At 36.8% G+C, this 26,283-nt stretch overlaps 1 protein-coding gene across 1 annotated transcript; it reads left to right on the top strand.

The window, feature by feature from the left end:
• Positions 1 to 20: 20 nt before the first annotated feature.
• On the top strand, positions 21 to 25,493 carry agpat9l (1-acylglycerol-3-phosphate O-acyltransferase 9, like). The gene is made up of 14 exons (XM_079815544.1): positions 21 to 85; positions 4,281 to 4,469; positions 4,740 to 4,923; positions 6,135 to 6,201; positions 8,546 to 8,840; positions 10,056 to 10,130; positions 10,480 to 10,569; positions 14,334 to 14,427; positions 15,901 to 16,016; positions 19,158 to 19,213; positions 19,340 to 19,425; positions 20,126 to 20,254; positions 20,385 to 20,464; positions 25,028 to 25,493. Exons 3-14 carry the CDS (start codon positions 4,780 to 4,782, stop codon positions 25,125 to 25,127), a joined length of 1,332 nt encoding a protein of 443 aa, XP_079671670.1. The 5' UTR covers positions 21 to 85; positions 4,281 to 4,469; positions 4,740 to 4,779; the 3' UTR covers positions 25,128 to 25,493.
• Positions 25,494 to 26,283: the final 790 nt, after the last annotated feature.

Below are 26,283 nucleotides of genomic sequence, written 5' to 3'. Positions count from 1 at the left end.
GGAGGAGAGATTCTGTTTCCACGCGCAGGAGGAGAGGAGACCAACACACGACTCAAAAAACAACGGGTTGCAGGAGCAAAGGGAGGTAACGTTACTATACACTCAAATTGAACTTTTTTATTTTTCAAAAATAGACTGTAAATGGTGCCTTACATAAGAAATTCTTGGTGCAACCCAGAATTTGGGACGTGTCTAAGTAAGGGATAATGTACGGTCGGCCGGTCATTATTCCTGAGGGGTTTATTATGACGATAATAATGACCAGCTGACTGTATAATCCCGCTTACTCCATGGCTGCTCACCAAATTCGTTGATATGAAATATTGATTTGATTTAAGTTATAATTTTACATTGTATATCGTCTTGGAGATACCGCAATAATATAGCTCCTCTGTCTATGTAAACATGCGCTAGGCATAGCCTATCTAGCAGCAAACGCTCTTAAAGGTGCAGTGTGTGAATTTTAGCGACATCTAGCGGTGAGGTTGTGAATTGCAATCAAACACCACTCACCCCTCCCTTTCGAAGCACATAGCTGTGTTACGGGGGCCTCCACAGGACAAAAATGTCATGCGCCTCACATATGAAAATGGCGTTCTGCACTAGACTGTAAAAAAGATATAGAGCAGAGAGTGTATAGCGCTCTGTAGAGAAGTTGGTCTGTTTAGGGCTACAATAGGCTTGTTTGACTTCATGTAGCGCTGCACAGACCAATGCATTCACTTGAGACAGTTGTGGCTAGAGGGGATACAGCACCGACGCCACGTGAATGTGACATATGCCATCAAAGTACGCAAGAGCGATTCGAGAGCAGCTGCACAGGCTCTAATGATGTCACAGCTGTTCCACGATTGGCCGGATTCACCACATGACAGCGATCACGTGTGTTTCGTGTTTATTATGAAACCTTAAAGGGATAGTTCACCCAAAAATGAAAATTGTGTCGTCATTTACTCACCCTCATGTTGTTCCAAACTTGTGTGAGTTTCTTTGTTCTGCTGAACACAAAAGAAGATATTTAGAAGAGTATTTGTAACCAGGGCAGATAGAGCAACCATTGACTACCATAGTAGGGAAAAAAATACTATGGTAGTCAATGGTTGCTCTATCTGCTTTGCTATAAACATTCTTCAAAATATCTTCTTTTGTGTTCAGCAGAACAAAGAAACTCATACAGGTTTGGAACAACATGAGGGTGAGTAAATGATGACACAATTTTCATTTTTGGGTGAACTATCCCTTTAAGGTCCACGCAGCGTGAGCGCCACAATGGGAAGCAGAAAGTATCCGACTTCAGGGCCATATTGGGACATTGGCAGCTTCACTTTTCTACAATGGAAGGGAGTAATAGTGCGTCGGCCATCTTTTTTACAGTCTATGCTTAGTGCAGAACGCCATTTTCATATGTGAGGCGCGAGGTGCATCCGCATGTTTACATAAAAAAAACAATAAAACGGAGTGGAATACAAAAATGTGGGTTCTGTGTGAACGGCCGTTTACAGTGTAAAAAATTGCTAAAATTACAGTAGTGTAATCATATGTATTCAGTATATCAATAAGAGTAACTGAAATACTTTTTTGAGAGTGCGTTGTTTCAGCCAACGGGATGAGCGGTAGGGTAAACGTACCTTTTAAGCTCACCAAAATCTACATTGAGACATTTTAGAGCACAGGGTATTGGTTTGAGTACAAGAAGTTATGTTAAAGTAAAATATTAATCTCTCACACAATTATATTTTATTTTATTTTAAATGATAAAAACTTTTAAATTAAGATATACATCATTAAATGCAAAAAGTCTGGGTGTGCTTAATGCATGTTTGTACCCTTTAAGCACATCCCTGTTGCCTTTAAAGGGTTAGTTCACCCAAAAATGAAAATTCTGTCATTAATTACTTACCCTCATGTCGTTCGACACCCGTAAGACCTCCGTTCATCTTCGGAACACAAGATGGCTCTGAAAGGCCTCCATTGGCACAATGGCACGGTTCACTCTCAAGACCCTTAAAAGGTACTAAAGACGTTGTTACAAAGTCCATCTCACTACAGTGGTTCTACAATAACTTTATGGAGTGACGAGAATAGTTTTTGTGCGCAAAAAAACCCTAAATAACGACTTATATAGTGATGACGATTTCAAAACACGGCATCATGAAGCTTCGAAGCGTTATGAATCAGTGAGTCGAATCATGATTCGGATCGCGTGTCAAACCGCCAAACTGCTGAAATTTGGCGATCCAAACTGCTGAATCGACTCACTGATTCATAACGCTTCGAAGCTTCATGATGCCGTGTTTTGAAATCGTTAACTTGAAGTGACAACAATGAGTTAATATTTAAAGTCTGTTTATTAAGTATTTACATAGACGTTTAATGTGGATGAGCTTAAAGGGAGCACACTGAGCTAAATTGGAACAGCAAACATTTTTTAAATTAATAAATATTATTACATTTAAAAGGACAATTTTGCTAAATAAATAATCTAGGTCATGTATTAAGTATTAAGTTCATACATATTTTAATATGAACAGCTATGATTGAAAATATCTATGAAATTATACTTTTCACACTGAAGCTGTGATTTTCATCGTGACCCTTTAAGCTCACCGCACAATAATATGACGTGTAAAACAACAGAACATCAATAAACTGTAAATGTATAATATAATGAATTTAAAAGTACAAGCCAGTAATGCCTGTGATGTAATAGTGTAGCACACAATCTTATACAGCTAATAAGTAAACAATGTTCCGTAGCACCTGCGCTATGTTGCTAAAACTATCTTTTGCATCTAACTGTTATTATTTCCCACATCCAGTTTCCAGGATATAATATGCAAAAGTCTAAACATTAATCTCTAAATTATTTAGCAGTAAGAAGTTATACTTATCCAAAATAAAGGTACATTTAATAAATGCACATTTAAGGGGCTACTCTTTTGGTGAAAGTTTTCAGATAGCTTTCAAAATGGCCGCCAGACAGTGTGAACACATGCATACCCATATCTCAGTGTGCAATGGTCTGATTATCTTGAAATTATGAGGTATAGTAAAAAACACAACAATTGGTTAAGACATCAAGTAGGAGGATAAAAATTTTTTTTATAATCTGAGCTCAAAGATAGTAGTGTGCTTAATGGGTACTTGGTACGTTTATACCGCGTTACCACGGACGACAGCGAATATTAGGAAATATCTGACCGCTGGATGGCGCTATTGACCAATCAGAATGAAGTATTCCAGAGTCAGAGTGAAGCATGAGAGTTCAAAAACTTCTAACGTTACTGTACTGTTTTGAGCTACAGCATAAGTCACATTTTGCTCGTGTGTTATACATTTATATTTGTAAATTTGGTACACTCAAGTAATATTTTGACTTAAACTGAACAAATATCCAAAGGCAAATCCCCTTTCTCCGGTTTTAAACACATCCTTTTACAGGGGAAGAAAACTATTTTGGGCTCGTTCCTTTGTCTCATCTTGATATGGTTATTTAATTAAAGACTGGCTAATTTTAGAGAAGATTTCATATCCATATGGATCACACATGCTCTCACACGCCAACCCGAAATAGCTCTGCTGTTGCAGATTTTATTTCCCATCAAGAGCACTTAGATGTTTTAACTTTATAAACCCTTTAATTTCCTTCATTATTTCTTATATTCTTTATTAATGAATGCAGTGAAGAAAACCGAGAAATTCACAGAATTCTTTCATTCATTAATTTAACCCAATGTAAATGTGACATGTCAAGCAGTGACAGAAGTGTCTCATGCAGCCAAACGTCATATAAAACTAGTCTAATCATGCATGCCGTTTTATGACTTTATATTAACTGAGAGACTACATGGAATATTATTTAAAAATAAATATTATATTAATATTTTAAACGTATTATTTAACTATAGAAAGTTTTGATATACTGAAAAATGAAAACCATAGATTAATTATTATTGCTTCTATTATTATTTATTAATTAATAATACTTATTATTATTATTTAAGATTGTACTAGACTACAACTATTGTTCTGTGACAAATGGCTTATATTCCTCTAAGTTGATTAAAAAAGTGTGAATTAATGTAAATGCACATATTATATATTAAATGTTACAACATATATTAATATATTCTAAGCGGTTGATGTAGAGAAAAGGTCATGTCCTTATCTAGCACCTTTGTGTTTAACCCTTATCTTTGCATACATGCACTGTACATCATTTCCTCACGATGGCGCAGTTTTCTATTGTTGCTCTTGAACTTTGTTCCACATTTTTACAGGTCCAGGACGTCTTCCAGCAGCATTGCTATTTCCCAATCACTCTGTGTAAAGACTGCAGAAGTTCCTTAAACGGACTTTTAAACACCCCAGGTTACAGTCGGCATCATGCTAAGGGTCAGAGGAGTATGACAGCGAGCGACATTCTCTGCTTTCTGTCCTGTAGAGCTGCTGTCATTTCATGAAACCAGGTGAGTTTGAGCTTAATTCATTGAGAAAACATTAGCTAATCTGACTGATTTGTTTGTGTTTGATTGCTTTATGGCTTAAACTCCATGTTGCCTTGACTGATAGACGCTTAAAAGTCAAATGCAGTTTTTTAAGACTTTCAAGGTTGTATCACATCATTAAAAGTCTGTTCCAGTCAAGTTTTACTATTATCATAAATGTCTATGCTTGGTTTAAATGAACATTACTGTTTTGTATCAACAGTTTCCTAAATGCATTTCATTTCACCCCAGTGTTGTAGTGTACAGTGAAAGTGGTGTAGTACGTGTGGTTATGGAGGGCTTTTGGGCTGCAGCGTTCCCTGTGCTGAGGATCTGGTTCACCAGCGTGGTGGTCCTGATCATGCTGCCTGCCATGTTTGGCATCTCTCTGGGCATCACAGAGACCTACATGAAGCTCCTTATCAAATCCTTAGAGGTGCGTAAGACCGGTGTTGCGATTGTTAACTATTAAAAATAATTTTTGTTAAAGGGATAGTTCATTAGGGATAGAAAATTCGGCCATTAATTACTCACCTTCATGTCGTTCCACATCTGTAAGACTTTAGTTCATCTTCAGAACACAAATGAAGATCTTTTTGATGAAACTGACACAACACTACACAACTGACACTTTGACGCTTCAAGAAGTCCATAAAGAGATACAAATAATCCATATGAATTGAGCGATTTAGTCCAAAATTTTCTGAAGAGACACGATCATTTTATTTGATGTACAGATTGAATTTAGGCTTTTATTTCATTTTTGGGTGAAACAAGATGTTGCCTTGGTGAGTAACTGGAATAAGCTGAAGTACTATAAAAAAAATTTAAAAAAAAAATTAAAATGAAGAAATCACTAAATATTAAACTAAAATAAAAAATGTTTAACTACTATGAAAAATATATATAAAGATATTCATATATGTGTGTGTGTGTGTGTGTGTGTGTGTGTGTGTGTGTGTGTGTATATATATATATATATATATATATATATATATATATATATATATATATATATATATATATAGTTTTAATGACATAAAACTGTCCTTATTTACTTTCTTAACACATGGAACGTCTTAATGTGAACAATTGATTACGCACATTATTCCAAAGAAAAAAAATCCATGTAATCCTTAATCAAAATTTTGTAACTTCCTCCACTACTGAGACGACTTTCAAAAGATAAAATCAAGCCATTCAGTTTATGTTGACTCTGTGTTTGTGCCAATTTTTAATCACTTTAGCTTTTAAAATGGTAGTCCTGAAGTTCTGCTGTGGCAAATTACTTTATAAAGGCACTAAGTCTCTCTGTTGATATGAGCTTTTAAAAACTGCATACATATTAATTAATAACAAATGTTTAGACAAACTTTAAGATGCACAGCATGACCCACTCTAGGATCTGCCAGTACACTACGCTATTGCACACACCCACCAAGGGGAAATTAAACAATTTTGTTGACCAATGAACACTGTGGCATAATCAGATGGTATATATTTCTTAAACTGAAATGTGCTGTATCATCACAATGGAAAATGCCCTTTGGTCTTAATTGAGATTCATTATGCAAGTTTAAAGCCTAGTGTCAGAAGTAAATGGAATCATGCAATATATATATTAAGCTTTACTCTGTGTTTTTACAGTGGGCAACACACAGAATACAAAGAGCGAGTAGAGCAGAGGAAATACTGAAACATTCTGCATCAAATGGTGAGTTTACACTAAGGGCTTTTCACACTGTGCTTAACCTTGGGTTATCATCGTTCTAAACACCGCTTTTAACCCCGAGTGGGTTTCCTTCTGGTGCTTCGATTTCCCCCCACAAAGCCAAGACATGCAGGTTAGATGGATTGGATATGTCCAAAATTGTCCATAGGAGTGTGTGTGAGTGTTTCAGGAAGCGCAAAACCTGTGCCAAATCCAATGTGTGTGTGGGCATAATTGCGTGCGGATAAAAGAACCTGCAATTGAGCAGGACTATCGCTAGGAAAATAATATATATATATATACACAGTGCTAGAGTAAGCATGTAAGCAATGCATATGTAAGCATATCGTGTTCGTCCAATCAGTGATACTGACACTGCAAATATGCAAATACATTAACCCAGGGTTTAGGAATTTACAGTGTGAAACAGGTTCGATTTACCCAAGGTTTAGAACGACCCAGAGTTAACTTTTTCAAGCGTGAACCCAGCTAACAGGGAACGTTTCCATAACTTTCACTAACGTTATGTTATTTAAATGTTAGAAAAAAACATTCCCAAATAACGTTTTCATAACTTAAAGGGAATGTTAACAAAACGTTCTGACAACAACTTTTTGTTAGCTGGGAAAAGCCCTATACAGTCACAAACACATCTAAATCCAGGTATTTTATAACCAAGTAAAATAGGTTAAGCAAATGAAATAGTTCTCCCAAATGTCATCATTTATTCATCCACATATCCCAAGCATGTACACTACCATTTGGGGGCTTTTCTTTAATATTTATGGACAAAGTTTCTTATGGATTTGAATATTGTGAAATATTCTTACAATTTAAAATAACTGTTTTCTTTTTTAGTATATTTAAAAATTGTATTGATTCATGCAATAACAAAACTGAAAATTCAGCATCATTACTCCAGTCTTCAGTGTCACATTCTAATATGACGATTTGCTGCTCAAGAAACATTTATGATTATCAATGTTGAAAACAGTTTTATTTTTTGTGGAACCTGTGATACATTTTTTCAGGATACTTTGATGAATAGAATGTTTAAAAGAATTTAAAAAAAATGCTCAGAATTGATTAGATATAGAAATTATTTGAAACAATAAAAATGCCTTTATTGTCACTTTTGACCAATTCTTGCGGAATCAATGTATTACATTCTTTCAAAAAAGTTAAACAATGAAACACAATGACAGTCACTGCCAAGCTTCAAAATGAACAAAACGAAACATAATACTGTAAAAGCATCATAAAAGTGGTCCATATGACTTGTGCACTATATTCCAATCCAAATGAAGTATATGACAACAACTTTGTACGAGGAACAAGCAGAAATGTAGAAAGTCACTCGCAATGATCGTTGAAGCAGAGTAACTGAATAATGACTTAAATATCACTCTGTTTGTTATTGTATAAGGATTATTGATTATTTTCTTTCAATGGAAAAAAAGAGCTTCTGTCTTTTCTATATCATTCCTCATGTTCTTGTAAAAGAGTACATCTTTGCCTTTTAGTTTAGCTGCATGACGCAAGCAGACCCCTGAGATCTCTTGGGTTCTCAGCTTATCTGTCTGTCCAAGCAATCACGTGTTACACAATGATTACAGTTGCTCTTGTTCTCTCACACATTCATGATGGACTTCAGTCTGTCTTTATCAGTTACACCTTCCATTAGATTTATAAATGCTCTTTATCAATACCTCACTGATCTTCACTGATTAATCAACATCTTAGCTGACGATAGCGTTACTTATTATACACAGTTATAAAGTGACTTCTTGTTTGAATCCATTTCTTAAGATGGCACAGAATGATATAAACACTGTGTTCACTGTGCTTATATCAAAGGGAAAAGTCATCATTTACTCACCCAATTTGCTTCAAACACGTGTGACTTTATTTCTTCCCTAGAATAGATATGTTCACATTATTCTTTTGATGAATGGATACAAACAGTAAAGACATTTATAATGTTACAAAAGAGTTCTATTTCAAATAATTGCTGTTCTTTTGAACTTTCCATGCATCTAAACACAAACATTTATCACAGTTTCCACAAACAACTGTTTTCAACACTGATAATAATACAAATATTTCTTGTTCATCAAATCAGCATATTGGAAGGATTTCTGAAGGATCATGTGACACTGAAGACTGGTTCAAAAATTCAGCTTTGCATCACAGGAATAAATTACACTTTAAAATATATACAAATTTATTTTAATATTTCTCTATATTACAGTTTCCATTGTTTTCTTTTGACCAAATAAATACAGTCCTTGCTGAACATTTCATTATTTCATTATAAAGTTAACCAGGACTTTTGTCTGTGTGACAGGTTTAATTCAGCGGAATAATTCCTCTTTGGAGCAGGAGATTGAGGAGTTGCGTCAGAACAGGCCTAAGTCGGCCGAGCGCGGAGACTTCACTCTGAGCGACATCCTGTACTTCACCAGGAAAGGCATTGAGAGCATAGTGGAAGACGATGTTACGCAGAGATTCACCTCAGAGGAGCTGGTGTCCTGGAACCTCCTCACCCGAACCAACAACAACTTCCAGTACATCTCTCTCAGGCTCAGTGTACTGTGGGGGGTTGGCGTGGTTGTGAGATACTGCATATTGCTTCCTTTACGGTAGTGTACCAATTCAGTGATATTTAATACCTGGTACATTAACGTTTAAATGTTTGGGGTCAGTAAGATTTTTTGTATTATTATTTAAAGGGATAGTTCACCCAAAAATTTAAATTCTGTCATCATTTACTCACCCTCATGTGGTTCCAAACCCGTAAGACTTTCACTCATCTTTGGAACACAAATGAAGATCTTTTTGACAAAGATCCCTTCATTGACCGCTACACAACTGACACTTTGACGCTTCAAGGTGATCGTAAAATGGATCCATATGTGGTTTAGTCCAAATTTTCTAAAGAGACTCGATCGCTTTATATGATGAACAGATTGAATTAAGCCTTTTATTCACATTTAAACATTGATCAGTGAACATAAACAAGCTCAATCAAACCTGACAACTTGACACGCGAGAATGATCCTCATTGGTTCTTGCTGAAGCTCAAACGTGCTGCATAACAGGACAATGAACTTCATTGGTTCTTGAGGAAGCTCAAACGTGCTGCATAACAGGAGAATGATCCTCATTGGTTCTTGCTGAAGCTCAAACGTGCTGCATAACAGGACAATGAACTTCATTGGTTCTTGAGGAAGCTCAAACGTGCTGCATAACAGGAGAATGAACTTCATTGGTTCTTGCTGAAGCTCAAACGTGCTGTGTAACACGAGAATGAACCTCATTGGTTCTTGCTGAAGCTCAAACGTGCTGCGTAACACGAGAATGATCCTCATTGGTTCTTGCTGAGGCTCAAACGTATATGTGAATAAAAGTAAATTCAATCATATAAAGCGATCGAGTCTCTTCAGAATATGTGGACTAAACCGCTCAATTCATATGGATTATTTTTACCATCTCTTTATGAACTTTTTGAAGCAACATGAGAGTGAGTAATTCATGACAGAAATTTCTGTCTTTAATATTCACATTTCTTTTTAAATTGTAATAATATTTCACAGTATTACTGTTTTTACTGTATCAAATAAATGCAGCCTTGGTGAGCAGGTGATACTTCTTTCAAAAACAATAAAAAATCGTAGACTCCAATCTTTTAAAAAAGTAATGTATATTAGTTTGTGAGTGCTTTGTCACTATTTAAAGTCATTATTTTTTGATTGAATTTAAATTCAATTTGATTCAATTATGTGTCAAATAATTTTTAATAGTATATAAATAGTATATTATCTTTTCATGCATCTTCCCTTCTGTTATTGTCTCAGGGTTACACTGGCAGCTATAGGGCTGAGCTGGTTGGTAATTGGCACAACGATGGTGGGTTATCTCCCTAATTTCAGGTAATGCTTTGGTTATGTTATCAGCCTTACAAATGTGTGAATTATTCATGACTACATCAATTTGATGTCACTTCATGCTGAAGAGCCTAATGACCGCCAGCCTATATTATATTTTAGACACTAATAATGGTGTGCTGGTTTCCACTAGGCTTCTTAACCACACAACTTCGGATCAAATGTCTAAATTTGCTAGACTACTTAGCCAAAAACAAGTTGAACAGAGCATAATTTGCACAAATGTCTTTATTTCCATGTAAATGATAAATGTCTATGCAGAATTATTGTTTCTATAATCCTACAGAAATCCTTTAATCCTAACTATATTCATTGCAATCCTTTGTTGTCTCAGAGTGAAGGGTTGGTTGAGCGAACTAGTCCACTTGATGTGCTACAGGATCTGTGCAAGAGGCCTCTCAGCTACGGTTCACTACCACAACAAGTGAGTTCAAGGCTCCCTTTAACGACAACCAGCCTAATCAAGTAACAATAATATGGTTTGGACTTGTACAGAGACTTTCTACATAGTCAGCTGCCTTCTAAAGGAGTGGACACACTTTTCGTTCCAATGATTTCCATTCATATGCATGCAAATGCTGGAGACAGGAAATGCAAGCTCATGCAAAGAAGTTTTGTATGCGTTCCAAAGTTCAAGTTTGGTGATATTACTTGAAGAGGTCTGACCAATAGAAGATTGATATGCTGCGGCATTTGATCACGAAGAGTTGGTATTGATCCATCTTTGAGAAGCAACTTTTTTTTCAAATCCTGCGTTTTACTGACCCTCATTTGCAAAGCAGCCCAGTGTACATTGATTCACACAAACATGTTCTGAAAACATTCAGTAAACGTGATGGAAGGACCTAGGACCAAAAAATAACATTCTAGGTTGATCCCCTAAAGGTTCTGCAAACGTTATGGGAATGTAGTGTAGAGACCTAGAGGGAACGTCCTATAGTAATGGTCCCCTAAACATTCCCAGAATGTCCTGAATGTTCCCTAAATGTCCGCCAAATAACATTCCCCAACCCTTAAAAGAAACTCTCGGAAGGCTCTGGGAACGTTACCAGGCAAAGTCCTTGACACCAGCAGGGACGTTCTGAGAACATCAAATTTCCATATAAAATATATTCCCCTAAACATTCCCAGAATGTCCTGAATGTTCCCTAAAGGTCCTCCAAATAACATTCCCCAACCCTTAAAAGAAACTCTCGGAAGGCTCTGGGAACGTTACCAGGCAAAGTCCTTGACACCAGCAGGGACGTTCTGAGAACATCAAATTTCCATATAAAATATATTCCCCTAAACATTCCCTTAACGTCCTGAATGTTCCCTAAAGGTCCGCCAAATAACATTCCCCAACCCTTAAAAGAAACTCTCAAAAGGCTCTGGGAACGTTACCAGGCAAAGTCCTTGACACCAGCAGGGACGTTCTGAGAACATAAAATTTCCACATAAAATATATTCCCCTAAACATTCCAAAAACACCCTGAATGTTCTGTGAAGGTCCGCCAAAAAACGTTCCCCAACCCTTTAAAGAACTCCACATCATGACCATCTCGGAATGTTCTGGGAACGTTACTTTGTGACGTCCTTGACACCAACGGGGACGTTCTGAGAACATTCTGGGAACATAAAATTTCCAAATAAAATTAGTTCCCTTAGCATTCCGAGAACGTCCTGAATGTTTCATGAAGGTCCGCCAAATAACGTCCCCCAACCCTTTAAAAAAGTCTCGGAACGCTCTAGGAATGTTACCAGGTGACGTCCTTGACACCAGTGCGGACGTTCTGAGAACGTTCAGGAAACTTAAAGGGTCACGAAACCCCGTTTCATGTTCTCACCACAGTTTTGAAAAATTCTATAAAAGTGGGCGTGGTTAAGCTGCAGAGTGGTGGGGGATGAGTGGAGACTGACTGACAACACAGTTTTATGAGCCGTTTGATCGGTTAATGGGCCGTAAAGAGCGGTTACACTCACAGTGGGGATGAATCGCGTCTGTTTCGAAGACTCAGGATCTACTGAGGAGAACTTATGTGACGCAGAAACTCTTACAAAGCAAAAACAAACACTTGTTTTTGATCCATTAATGCATCTCTCACTTACTGAATGCGATCTCACTCTTTGAAGCACCTGTCAATCAACGCATGCTGCTGTGTTAAGCAAGGCGTCTTCTCATAGGATAAGGACACGCAGACTCATGAATAATTAAGCAAGGCGTCTTCTCATAGGATAAGGACACGCAGACTCATGAATAATTAAGCGAGGCCTCTTCTCATAGGATAAGGACACGCAGACTCATGAATAATTAAGCGAGGCCTCTTCTCATAGGATAAGGACACGCAGACTCATGAATAATTAAGCGAGGCCTCTTCTCATAGGATAAGGACACGCAGACTCATGAATAATTAAGCGAGGCCTCTTCTCATAGGATAAGGACACGCAGACTCATGAATAATTAAGCAAGGCGTCTTCTCATAGGATAAGAACACGCAGACTCATGAATAATTAAGCGAGGCCTCTTCTCATAGGATAAGGACACGCAGACTCATGAATAATTAAGCAAGGTGTCTTCTCATAGGATAAGGACACGCAGACTCATGAATAATTATGAGACACCAATGAGTCATCGCCGTACTATAGAACGAGAAAACGTTACAATCTGTGACGTTGATACAAAGATGAATTAAAACTCGGAAGTTGAATATAGCGCAGCATTTTTTTAAATTAACTTGTTTTCTCCAACAATCAAAACTAATAGATGGTAACATTGACTTCTGAACTCTGTTAAAATCTCAGAATGGGATTAGGGTTTAGGGTTTCATGACCCTTTACAATTTCTAATGGGGTAATCGGTTTGTGCAACCGGCCCCTGTAGAAAGCTAAAAATCACATTCATCTCCATGGCTGTTGTTCAGACAGCAGATGTACCCAAACTAGATGTTGCCATCTTTGCTTCGTGTGCATTTCCAGAGACATTTTTAGCCAAGTCACCTTTATTTATATAGCGCTTTTTACAATACAGATTGTTTCTAAGCAGCTTTACAGTGATAACAGGAAAATCATGCAACAAAGTTTGTTTCGGCTGTACAGCCGCTCTGGAGAAAACAGTAATGTCATCGTCCAGCTCAGTTCAATTCTCATACAATGGTGTCAATGCAGACGGATCAGTAATATTGTTAAATGTTTAGTGTCCCCAACTAAGCAAAAGCTAAAAAGCTAAAAGGCGACCTGAGCTGTCAATATTATGTGGCTGATCACTCATTAACACCCACCAATCCGCCAAATGTGGGTGGATTTCAGCAGTGGCGTGTAACGTAGTAACTCCTACTAGCCAATTTGGCGGGTTGAACATTTTTCAATTGTAGTCTTTTAAAAAGGCATCTGAAATAATAGTGCAATGTAGTGTTGTCAAAAATATAGATTTTTTTTATACATATCAATACTGAAATGAAATATCTGAAACGCTTCCAATGCTCATTTTCCACAGAACAGATACACAATACCAGCTGCTCTTTACCATCTCATATCTCCGACAGAAATTGACACACAAACCCAACTCCCCTCACTCACTTGTTTCATTTGCTACAGATGAATATTGTTGGTGTTACAGGACTTGAATTTCGCATCATTTTACTCATTCTTGCAGATTTTGTGCTCACATGTAGCCTCCTCTCAGTACCTTAAACAGTCAAATACACACAAAATAATGTCAAAATTCTGGTCTTGGCGACTATTCACGTAAATACAGTCAGTTATGTTTTCATGTAAGTGAATGTAAACAGTTGAGAAAGAAAATGTGTAACAGTTTAATGGATCCGTGCGTCAGTTCTTAAAGTGACAGCAGCCTAATATACCTACTGCCAATATAAAAAATATCTATATGGTAGTTTTTCCCTGTAGTATCGGTCAAAATTGTGGCCAGTGAAAATGCTGAGTGGCTAGTAACTTTGGAAAACCACAAGCCACAGTGACTGGTGCCAAAAAAGTTAATGTCAAGCCCTGACTATAATATAATGTTGTTTTTATGTGGCTTGACTTTTTATATTTTGTACAATGCCTACTTTGGAATGGCTGTAGTGGAGAAAATTGCTTTTTTATACCCATAATGTTGTAGTTGCAGCATTTACCACCAAGGCCTAGTTGACAAACATCTGTATCAAATGTGTAAATTAAATGAGTCTGTGTAATGCTTTTCTTTCCCAGACAGAACAGACCTAAGAGAGGAGGCATTTGTGTAGCTAATCACACTTCGCCAATTGATGTCGTTATTCTGGCTAATGACGGCTGTTATGCCATGGTGAGTCAGACAGAATTAACACTTTAGAGCAGTGGCTCTTAAAGGATTAGTTCACTTCAAAATGAAAATTTCCGGATATTTTACTCACCCCCATCTCATCCAAAATGTTCGTGTCACAACATCATAGACTTCCATGGCAACCAAAATGTTGAAGGGCTTCAGAGGCTCTGGGCGATACCAGATGAGGAATAGGGTCGAAACTATCGGTCATTTAAAGAAAAAAGGAATATACTTTTTAACCTAAAGTGCTCATCTTGCGCTGCTCTGCAACATGCCATGGATTGCACAATCACGTCGGACGTGCGAACGTGTGAGGACTAATACAAACGCCCCTTTACCAAAAAAAAACACTCCATCTTTAACTTCCAAATCATCCTTCATCGTTGTTTTACCTTTTTCTGCTAAAGGGTGTTTGTATTAGTCTACGCATGTGTGCTTTGTAAACACGGGGGAGGAACTTCTGCCTATGTCTAGCGTGACCTTTACGACCTGATTACGCAATCATTGGCACGTCACAGAGCAGCGTCACAGAGCAGCGCAATTTAATTTAAAAAGTATATTCTTTTCTCTTCTTTTTTTTTTAAATGACCGATAGTTTCGCTAGATAAGGCCCTATTTCTCATTTGGGATCGTGCAGAGCCTCTGAAGCCCTTCCTTTGAAACTGCATTGATTTGAACCTTCAACATTTTGGTTGTCATTGATCCCTATGATGGGGAGCAAAATCCTGGAATGTTTTCCTCAAAAAACGTAATTTATTTTCGACTGAAGAAAGAAAGACATGAACATCTTGGATGAGATGGGGGTGAGTAAAATATCAGGAAATTTTCATTTTGAAGTGAACTAATCCTTTAAATCTTGTTTCACTTTTTTTTGTCCGCGTTTACAATGGACACAAGAACCAATCAGGTTTGTATGCTCTATCATCATCTCTTTTATTTGTATATAGTGCTTTTGTTTGTACATATCTGCATGGGGTATTTGAATGGAGTGGAATTAAATTTTGAATGAATATATGACTACTTATATGAATATGACTGCTTTTCACATTAAGCAGATCACAAATCACATTATGCGATTTCACCAACCTCTATTCTTGTGTATAACAAATCAAAAAGTCATTGGAGTTTGGAGAGACAGGAAAACCTTTGTGCATTTCAGTTTGCTTCTGCAAAGCAGCCAGTATAGTTTATTCATTTATTTTTGAGAAATTATAAAACCCATTTTAGAGTACTTCAAATGTTTTGTTCTGTATTTTATTTTCAAGAAAATATATTTATCCAGTATAATTTGTTCATCATTCATCATATGAATGCAGGTAAATAATAATTGTTTTGTGTTTTTGTTTCAAAGGTTTTTTTTTTGGTGTCACTCATCTAAAAATAATTTTAGAACCGCTGCTTCAGTACAGAGGAATTCATTCTCTGACTGATTAGCACTTTGCTTCAAAGGTTAAATGCTTTTTTTCTATTCAGGTTGGGCAGGTTCATGGTGGTTTAATGGGAGTTGTCCAGCGCGCCATGGAGCGATCCTGCCCTCATATCTGGTTTGAGAGAGCAGAGATGAGAGACCGCCACCTAGTGACACAAAGGTAAAACAACAATAACAGTGTTCTATTATTGTTAATCAGGTGCAAAGTACTGCAAACTAATTATTTTGATGATTTTCAAACTTTCTATGTCTATTTAATTTCATCTTTCTTCTTCGTAAAGCTGAATATTCGCATGAACAAATGCATATATTTCTCGACATACTTTTAGAAAAAATGCCTCCCTGTTTCATGCTGGGTCATGTCTCTCTGAGTCAGCTGCTATGTGCCTCACAGCACTACAGAAAGACGTTTCTTTAAAAACAACACAGTGTTCTGACATGCATTGAGGACTCAAGCAGTATTGGAAATTACAGGCACACACACACAAATATATTTTCATACATAGTAATGGTGTCTAATGTAGGCCACGATTGAATATCATGCACAGATGACCTCCTCAGAGAGCTCTGTTGTTTGTTGTCAGTCTGTTTTCTTTTGTGCCCAGTTCAAGCCTATTGAAAGCAAGTAGTTTCAGTCCATAGCCATTTTGGTGGCGCCCCAGGCAGCTATTTTAGTCGTGTCAGTCCAGTCCTGTTTCTTGAATGAGAATTTACAAAACTATTTGGACTATCTATAAACGATATGGTTCTATACTACCTATCAAGTCAATCCCTGAATATTAAATTAATTTCTAATCATTTTAAATAACCATCTAATATTCATTAATATCCATTAAGAATATAGACAGACTTTATATTACTGTAATTGTCTAGATTGGCAATATTTTAAAAAATATTTTTCTCAACACGTAGTTATAAACACTATTATTTTTTAACTCTACATTTGTGCAGTAAACTTTAAAGAATATATATTTCTCATTTTCGTTTATGGAGATAACATGGAAAATGTGCCATGCTTTAGACGCGTTTAGCTCTATACATAAAAATTTGTATCGTAACAGTGTTTCGTCCAGACGGATCCGCTGTTTTGGGAGCCTGAAACTGCTATTTTTTCAAACCGGGTCCCAGAGTGGATAAATCTGAAAACGACACCCTTGCGTTGTCCTTTTTTTTTATTTATTTTTTATTTATTTATTTTTTATTGCAGATGTAAACATTACATTACAATAAACTTTACAAGCAAAATGGATGACAGTATAAAGTTATAAGAACAGTGGGAAGGAAAGTAAAAAAAAAAAAAGAAAAAAAAAAAAAAAAAGGCAAGGAGTCGAATTACACAATTTTTAACAAATCGTTGTATAATTCCACTAGTTTGACACTCTTTTTGTTGTTAACTTTTTTTAGTGTCCTGATTAAATAGTTCAAGTCACAAAGGAAATTATTAAATGTAGGTGTTGATGATGAAAACTTGCATTTATTAATATAGTATTTTGCCAGTAAGATGCATACATTTCCTATATAATCTATGTTATGATTACAATGAGAAAAATAACAAATTGTATCACACATGGTTAAATCAATAACAAAACTGGACTTTGAAGCAATGAATTTTGACAAATCAGACCAGAGTTCTTTGATAAGGGGGACCCTTGCGTTTTCCTATCCGTATATTCTGTGAAACGACGATGTCATCACCCCACGTCTGAGCAGAATTACAGCGCCACATACTGATCTGGCATGTATACTACATCGTTTTGAGTCAGTATCAGTGGTTTCATGTACCATAGAGTAGACTGTAAAAAAAACATGGTAACGTCACCCATAGGGCTCTGAGTGGATCTGAAGAGCAGTTTTGAAGCCTCAAAGTCGGCCGTTGCCATCTTGTCAGCGCGTCAACGTGCGTCACTCCCGGATAAAATGGGCGAAGAGGCGGGACGTGGGTGGCGCTGAGGTGACGTGATGACTAACAGACAGCAGACAAAAACAATCCACCTGCCACTCAAAGTGGCCACGCCCTTAAAGGGTTAGTTCACCCAAAAATGAAAATTCTGTCATTAATTACTCACCCTCATGTCGTTCGACACCCGTAAGACCTCCGTTAATATTCGGAAACACAAATGAAGATATTTTAGTTGAAAGCTGATGCTGAGAAAGGCTTCAGATAGGCCTCCATTGGCATTCAGTACATTTACACTCCCAAGACCCATAAAAGGCACTTAAAACGTCGTTACAAAGTCCATCTCACCACAGTGACTCTACAATAATTTTACGATGCGACGACAATAGTTTTTGTGCGCAAAAAAAAATCAAAATAACACCTTTATGCAGCTTGTTCTTGTCTTCCGTGTGTGCCTCCACGACGCATGCGCGAGAATATGACGTAGCGCCAGCGTTCGGGAATCCATGAAATGCACACTTAAGCCCCATTTTGAGCACTTCGCTGAGACCTAAAGCACGATCAATGTAGAATCCAACAGCTTAGACACGCGCGTCTTCCTCTGCTTGTAAACAAATCGCTTCTGGGTCATGTGTCCGAGCGCCGGATCTACGTCATATTCTCGCGCAAGAGTAGGAAGTCTCGTGCCATTTAGGAGAAAGGAATATCATTAAAATAAATAAATGCCATTTGTGTCCCATTGCAGCCACACTGCTGAATAAATTAACAGGAGCTTAGTCACATTACATGAAAGATTTAGATCTGTTTAGCATAATGAAAAACTAATGTTTTTTGGGGTTTTTTTTTTTTTTTGAATTTGCCATTCATCACCATTACATTTTAACCTAGAAAAAAAGAACACACAATTTAAAAAAAATATTCTTTTATACAACATGTAAACTTTTTTCATGCTTGTAAACTTAATCTGAATTAAATGTATTCTAAAGATTAATATAATGATATTATATTTGAGATAGTGGCATTATTTTTTAGGGTTAGATAATAATTAGATGAAATTTTATTAGGGATAATAATTAAATATTATTTATTATTTACATAAATGTATGTATTAAATGTATGTATTAAATATATAATAGAATATTTGTAATATATCCTTATTATCCTTAATATATATATAGACAGTGCCTTAACCAAAAAGGATTTTGGCTCTAAAAATTCAAATGGCATGACTTCCTTTCTTAAATTCGCTATGGTATGATTTCTTCCATTTATCAATTTTTCATGCATATTTCCATGAATCCTGTCTGAAGTGTCTGTCACATGTACTCTATCCTGTCTCCTCCTCATATTGTCTCTGTTAACATAATGGTCTGCTCATCTTTCTTGTTTTCTCATCCTTCACAGGTTAAGAGATCACGCAAATGACAAAACAAAGCTTCCAATACTCATCTTCCCTGAGGGTAAGTGCATAATAATAGTGAGAAACACACGGAGATTCAGTTTCAGTCGTATTTCAGGTCCTGCTATGCAACATTATTTCTAAAGCCTAATGGTTGTCTAATGCTTGGACCTGGTTTCCCCTGCAGGAACTTGCATCAATAATACATCAGTAATGATGTTTAAAAAGGGAAGTTTTGAAATTGGAGGAACTATTTACCCCGTGGCTATAAAGGTAATGTATCAGTACTCGTCTTTTATGCACATGACCCATTACAAAGTGGATGTTGGATGTTTTTGACATTTTTATTAGTTTTTTAATAGGCCTATATATATATTTTTTTTTTTTATCATTTCATTTATTTTATATATGAAATATTTCCTGTTGCATAATTGATAAAAATAATAGTGTTGTGCAATCGATTAATCACGATTAATCGCGTGTGTACTGTGTATAATTATTATGATATATAAATACACTCATTCATGTATAAATTTAAGAAATATTTGTATGTATATACTGTATTTATATAATTTATCTTATATAAATATTTTACATGTAAATATAATATTTTTCTTAAATATATTCATGCATGTGTGTGTATTTAAATATACATAATAATTATACACAGTACACGCACATATATTATGTAAACAAACTTTTATTTTGGATGCGATTAATCACGATTAATCGATTGTCCAGCACTAAAAAATAATAATTAAAACATAATTCAAAATGTAATAAAATAAAGTATTTTATTATTAAATTACACCTACTGTTTCATACAATTTCACAAACAATTTAAAATAAATTGGTAGTGTACAGTTTTAATTCCAGTACTGTGTTTTGGTTCCATGTTGCAATAATCTTCATAGTGTGTGTGTGTGATGGCCTACTGTGTCCCTCATTTAATGTCTGTTTGTGTTATTTATAGTATGACCCTCAGTTTGGAGATGCATTTTGGAACAGCAGCAAATATAGCATGGTGAGCTATTTGCTGCGGATGATGACGAGCTGGGCGATAGTGTGTAATGTCTGGTATCTGCCTCCAATGACACAAAAGGTGAGCGATCAATCAGAAAATTGTAAAGTAGCTGTCACTAGCTCCAAAACCTAGTGAGCTGCAGCATTTTTGTGCAACAATGTTGATGTGATTGATTACACCCTCACTGACTCATTTCCTGTGCGCACAGGAAGAAGAGGATGCTGTGCAGTTTGCCAACAGGGTGAAATCAACCATTGCACACCAAGGAGGTTTAGTGGACTTGGCCTGGTGTGTAAATTATATTTTCTTCACCTGCCTTCCTAAATTGATTTAATTTAAGTTAAAGAGGCTATATTATGTCTTAAAGGAACATACCACTTTTTTTTTTTTTTTTTTAAAGGCTAATTTTCCAACTCCCCTAGAGCTAAAGAGTTTAGTTTTACCGTTTTCAAATCCATTCAGCCGATCTCCGGGTCTGGCGGTAGCACTTTTAGCATAGCTTAGCATAGATCATTGAATCAGATTAGACCGTTAGCATCTCGCTCAAAAATGACCAAAGAGTTTCAATATTTTTCCTATTTAAAACTTAACTCTTTTTTTGAGCGAGATGCGAACGGTCTAATCAAATTCAATGATCTCTCAAGGAACTTTGTGCCGTACCAGGGGTGCAGCGGTGCAATGATATTACGCAGGGCCTGAAAATAGTCCCCAGCACGCTCCCTGTGCAAGCAGGTTGTCACGTTGGTTATGTTGACGGAAGTTAGCCTATTTTCAGGCGCTGTGTAATATCATTGCACCGCTGAGGGGGGGGGGGGGGGGGGGCAATCCTACACTATCCATTGACTTTGTAATGGGTGAAGCTGCCTCCTTGTCATCTCGGACTTATAACAAAAAACAGAGCAATGCCTAAAAGCTGCTATGTGACAGGGTGTACAGCAAACAAGCTAAAAAACACAGAATTCATGCGTAGCGTCAGTTCTGGCAGGTCACATTAGTCAAGCTTGCATCAGCTGACTGTCAGCTGATCACCTCTACCTATAGGAATACGACGTCTATCACAGCATACATATATAAGCTCCTTCAGTATTATCAGCAGCTGTCACGTTTCTCCGCAGCTAATTACCCTCCTCCTTCCCCAGCTCCTCTTCTTGTCAGTCAGGATTTGGTATTCTGATTCCCCTTGAATCAGATTAAATTCCTGAATTATTTTGTACATTTAAAGCAGCACTAGGTAACTTTTCAACCTTTATAATATATTTTCAAGACTCTTGTGATGATACATCGACGTACAATAGGTTGAATGACACGTCTGCCATAGCCTGACGGGGTCTGTATCGTTTTTAATCGTACTTTTAAACTTCGGGTTTCGGGTAGTAACCCGAGAACAAAAAGAACTACAAAATTCGACTGCTTTACGGCATATACGTCACTTCCACCACCACCCCCACTTCCTTAAATTCGGACGTGCGAGCCCAACTATCATTTGTTTGCCGAATGTTATAGTCATGGCCGAAGCAGCACAGAAAAATAAGAAAGCAAAGGTTTTGTCGGAGGAAAGCAAAAAGAGGAAACGAGAAAGTGATGGGATTAAAGGCAGGACGAGGATCAACATTGGGCCAGCGTTTGCTCGTGGGCGTGAGCTGAAGGAGGAGGGGCTACATTCTTGCAAGTAAATACATAAGACGTACAAAATCATATTTTAGGATACCTAACATGTCTGTGATATTTGTTTATTTGTCTTGCCGCAAACTATAATGCAAATCGATTTTTCAAATTTGCTGATTCATCTATGGTAGCTTGATATTATAATATTGACGATATATGGTTATTTCCTACCACTCAAACATTGAATTGAAGTATCATATAGATTCTGTAAAACGGGAACCAATAGCTACTATAATGATGCTGGCTTGTAAACGTGAGCCTCGCGATCATTTGGCGTTTGAAAAAAAATAAAACCCATGAAATTATATTCATATGACATGCTGAAACATATGCCACTGTACCTGGGATGAAGACATTTCACACGCGACGCAAGCAGAACACCTGCATGTGAACTCCATAGACAGGTGAACTCCTCCTGCAGTGTTCAGGGCTATCATGGTTGTCATGTCAATAAATGCACGTGCGATGCATCCACTGATGTAGAATGACAGTTTACGACAGTAGTAGAGGACAATACTGTTTCCCAACTGTAGGGGGACCCCATGAGCAAAACCTACCTAGTGCTGCTTTAAATATTGACATTAATGATATCTGCAATACATTATATTACAGGGCTCGACATTAACGCTTGTCCGGGAGAAGTGGATTTTTTGAAGGGGCAAGTGAAAAATAATTTTATTTGCCCGACAGGAAAAGCTGATTAAAACATTGATAACAAAAATAATTAGGGAATCACCAAAATGCAAAAAAGATTCTGCATTAATTTAGTGTAAGTGGCGATCGATAGTGGATAATATTGTATAATAAACTGATGGTAACAAGGTTGCGCAACTTGCTCTGTTGAGGCTCGCGCAGTCTCTCGAGGAGAAATCAAAACAAATGAGCGCCGCTCAAACAGAAATACTCAGTTAACATACACGGTTAAAATTACAAATTGTGGAGTTTTTATATTTATAACATATGATACAGTTAAACAACATCACACGAGCAAGAGTGCTGTTTTCCTGAATACCACCACGATTGAAAATGTTACACGGATTTCATATGACAGTTCCATAAACAATTCATTAACAATTAAGTCACTTACATTTTAGATGCAATATTAACCGTCTTTGTTATATTTCAGCAGCGAAAATAGTTCCAAACAAAGATCACAGCAGAACCGTAACGCATCCCACAGCAACAGCGTGTTACTGAATGAATCAGTTTGAATGAATCGACTCAATGATTCACTCATTAAGACCGTCACCTGCTGCCACCTACTGGTGGTTTAGTTTCATGTTTAAACATTGTTTCCAACATTTCTTATTTGTATATTGAAAAATATTTAAAACAATTTCATAATTTTTTTCAGTGTAAATTATTTAATGTGATTGGTAACAGCCCAATTCAACAGTCTTATTCTAAATTAATTTATAGATCAAATTTAAGAATATAAAATGAAAGCTGAAACATAGCCTATATTTAATAAGATTATGGAAATAAAAGGTAAAAATGTCACAAATATGCGGATTTAAATATGTCAAAGCTGATTGAACACTGGTGAGAATATTGCTTTGGAATAAATTATATTTACCAAAAAAATTATAATAATCCGGACAAGCACATTTTTTTTTCAAAGTGAATGACAGATTTACTTGTCCGAAGGACAAGCATGTGAACAGGCTTAATGTCAGGCCCTGTAGTGGTTCTGTTCTGTTTACCCTAAATTGCTGCTCTCCCTGCTCTCATCCATGCTAGGCAGCATGGATGCGCAGGGAGTCCTTGCCCAGAACAGAACCATACCGCCAATCCAAACTGTATGCTAATTGTCAATCATCTTTGACAATAGTGGTCCTGACAGAACTATGTTTTTATTAGTTCCCCAAAAAAGTGTTTAAGGACACAAAGGTGTATACAGGCAATTGAGACCGAGGGAAACGTGTCATATTACTCTGAGAACTACACCCACTGGAGGGGAACATAATTGGTGATAGGATATGCAAAAAAATAAATAAAACATTCATTACTTTTAACCATGTCAAAGGATTATTTCACTACACAATGTGAACCTGAGAGGCACACGTAGGCATACTGAGTGTCAGGATCCCACAATTTACCCATTTTTCCTGCTGAAGCTTCACATCTTATTGTCTGTATCCCATTTTTGTCCCCTTAAAGGCTGGCTTTTACGGTTTGGTAGCTTATAAAAATGTAATTCTGGGTTGTTTGGGTTGTTTGGCTTGTTTGTTGTACACCCTGTCACACAGCAGCTTTTTGGCATTGTTCTGTCTTTTGTTAGAAGCAAGAAAGGACGCAGCTTCACCCAATACGAAATCAATGGAGAGGGTTGGACTGCCTACCCTGGTGTGGGCGTGGCCTAAATGTGCTCTGTCTCTATAGGTTTTCATGCTTGAATGTTCAAAACTTTTTCTTTCTTACATATTTTTAATTTTTGCAGCACCTGTCTTTCCAGTCTGTCAGTAATGCTCTGTTTAGTTCCTGTCTCTATGAAGCCCCTCCTTCCTAAAAGCACAATGTGCTCTGATTGGTCGGCTGGATCAGTGTGTTGTGATACACTACTAAAGTAACTCGCCCCTTCATTTTGCTTACGTCTAAAGCCTGGTGCACACTGTGCGATTTTGGCCACGATTTGGCCGTCTGAGACAAATTTTGAAATCCTAAAAGATTTCTCTGATCCTAGGCTAAAATCTGAAGTCTTTGATCCTTAGTTTGACATGTGCACCGACAACCGATTAATCCACTCACCGTTACCGAACGTGTCATGGATTGACGATGTAAAACTCAGTCCGTACGAGACTCTTGCTTGCGTCCGTTTTTCGCGTCTGACTGTCGTACAGTCTGACATAATGACAACTGAGATCCTACAGTGAGACATATATTACATCGGGGATCATGTTCGTACTGTCTGACAAGCAACATCCGCAGAGGATTTTGAAAAATCGCACAGTGTGCAGGACCCTTTAGGCGGGAATTATTTAGATGAGGAATATTATGACCTGTTTGTTTCTGGAAGTAAACTCAAGACTACAATCAAGGTGTTTCAGGGAGTTCCGAAACTGTGCTCTGTAACTTTTCAGACCTTTTTCATGCTCAAAAAGCAACATATAAAAAAGCATAATAGGTCCTCTTTAAAGGTTTATGACTTTGTGTGTTGTTGTGTGTGTGTGTGTGTGTGTTTCACAGGGATGGGGGTCTGAAGAGGGGAAAGGTGAAGGATTCACTCAAGGAACAACAGCAGAAGAAGTACAGCCACATGGTGGTGGGCGATGACAGCAGTGACTGAACACAAACACCAATGATCAAAGAGCTTGATATTCTCATTCACCAATCACTGGAAATATGTCAACTTATTGATAAACGTACAGGAGGGACTATTTATACTGCTGCTATAATACAGTTAAAGATGTTTATTAATGGGGTTAAAAAATAAATGGAAATGACAAAAATGCTGTAGATCCCAATATGGGCTGCACTGCTTTTCTGTGAAGAGTTTTATTTGCCAGTTTTATTTAGGTGAAAGAGCTTTTACATTCAGAATATGTAAAAAAAGGACAAAATTGTAAATGCATTATTGGGGTTAATATTTAGTTCAATGTATGCTAATTTATTTCTCAAATAAACTTGTGTTTTTTTACGTTTTGTTCTTGTCAGATATGCCTACTGTCATGATTACTTGCTGAAAAAAATGCTTGTTTAAAAATCCACAGTCATGCTGGAAATATCAGGGATAAAGGTCAAATCTGTTGGAATTTGTGAAATAATTGTATAACAAATTATTTCATTGGCTAGATGTTTTTAAGGGCAGTACCAAAAAGTTTCATAGTACCTTAAGGTACGTCTTCGTACTCTAGTCTAGGGGACTAATATGCACCTTTTAGGAGTAAAAAAGGTACAAATATGTCCTTCTAAAGGTACTGCCCCAGTGACAAGCTGTTGTACCCCTAAAGCCTTTGACCCTTATTGTAAAGTGTTGCCTTTTTTTAATGGTTACATCTCTTCTCGTTCAGTTTAATACATGTGTCTATTATTTAATCCATTTAACAGTTAATCAATTTGGTAGATTTCTATATTGATTGTGTAGACATAGCTTATATAGAACCTGTTTGCAATTTCCTGTAACCAAATGTAATGAATTCTTTTTACATACGTGAAATATCTTTGATAATAACCACTATGTTCAAAGTGTGTGAGTGAGTGTGTGAGTGAGTGAGAGAGAGGCATTGCAATGGTAGAGACTGCCATATTACTCTAACTCACCCTTCATTTGAAAAAGGTCAACTATAGATTCAGTTACATATATGGTACAGTGAGAACATTTACTTGTCTGGCTATCACCAGACCAAGCTCAATATAAGATTGAACATTGGTCTGGGGAGTCTGCTCTGTATTTTCTACTGCACAAGAGGCGTGATAAACGAGCATAATTCAAATGACTCTAT

Source organism: Gobio gobio (assembly GCF_949357685.1).
Source record: "Gobio gobio genome assembly, chromosome: 4".
Lineage (NCBI taxonomy): Eukaryota > Metazoa > Chordata > Actinopteri > Cypriniformes > Gobionidae > Gobio > Gobio gobio.
Note: the sequence above shows the minus strand (reverse complement) of the source record. Positions and strands in the feature narration are given on the sequence as shown.

Coding starts and splice junctions, on each gene's coding strand:
- agpat9l (XM_079815544.1), top strand. CDS start 4,780: ATGGAGGGCTTTTGGGCTGCAGCGTTCCCTGTGCTGAGGATCTGGTTC. Junction 19,214..19,339: donor AATACTCATCTTCCCTGAGG/GTAAGTGCATAA, acceptor TTTCCCCTGCAG/GAACTTGCATCAATAATACA. Junction 20,255..20,384: donor TGCCTCCAATGACACAAAAG/GTGAGCGATCAA, acceptor CTGTGCGCACAG/GAAGAAGAGGATGCTGTGCA.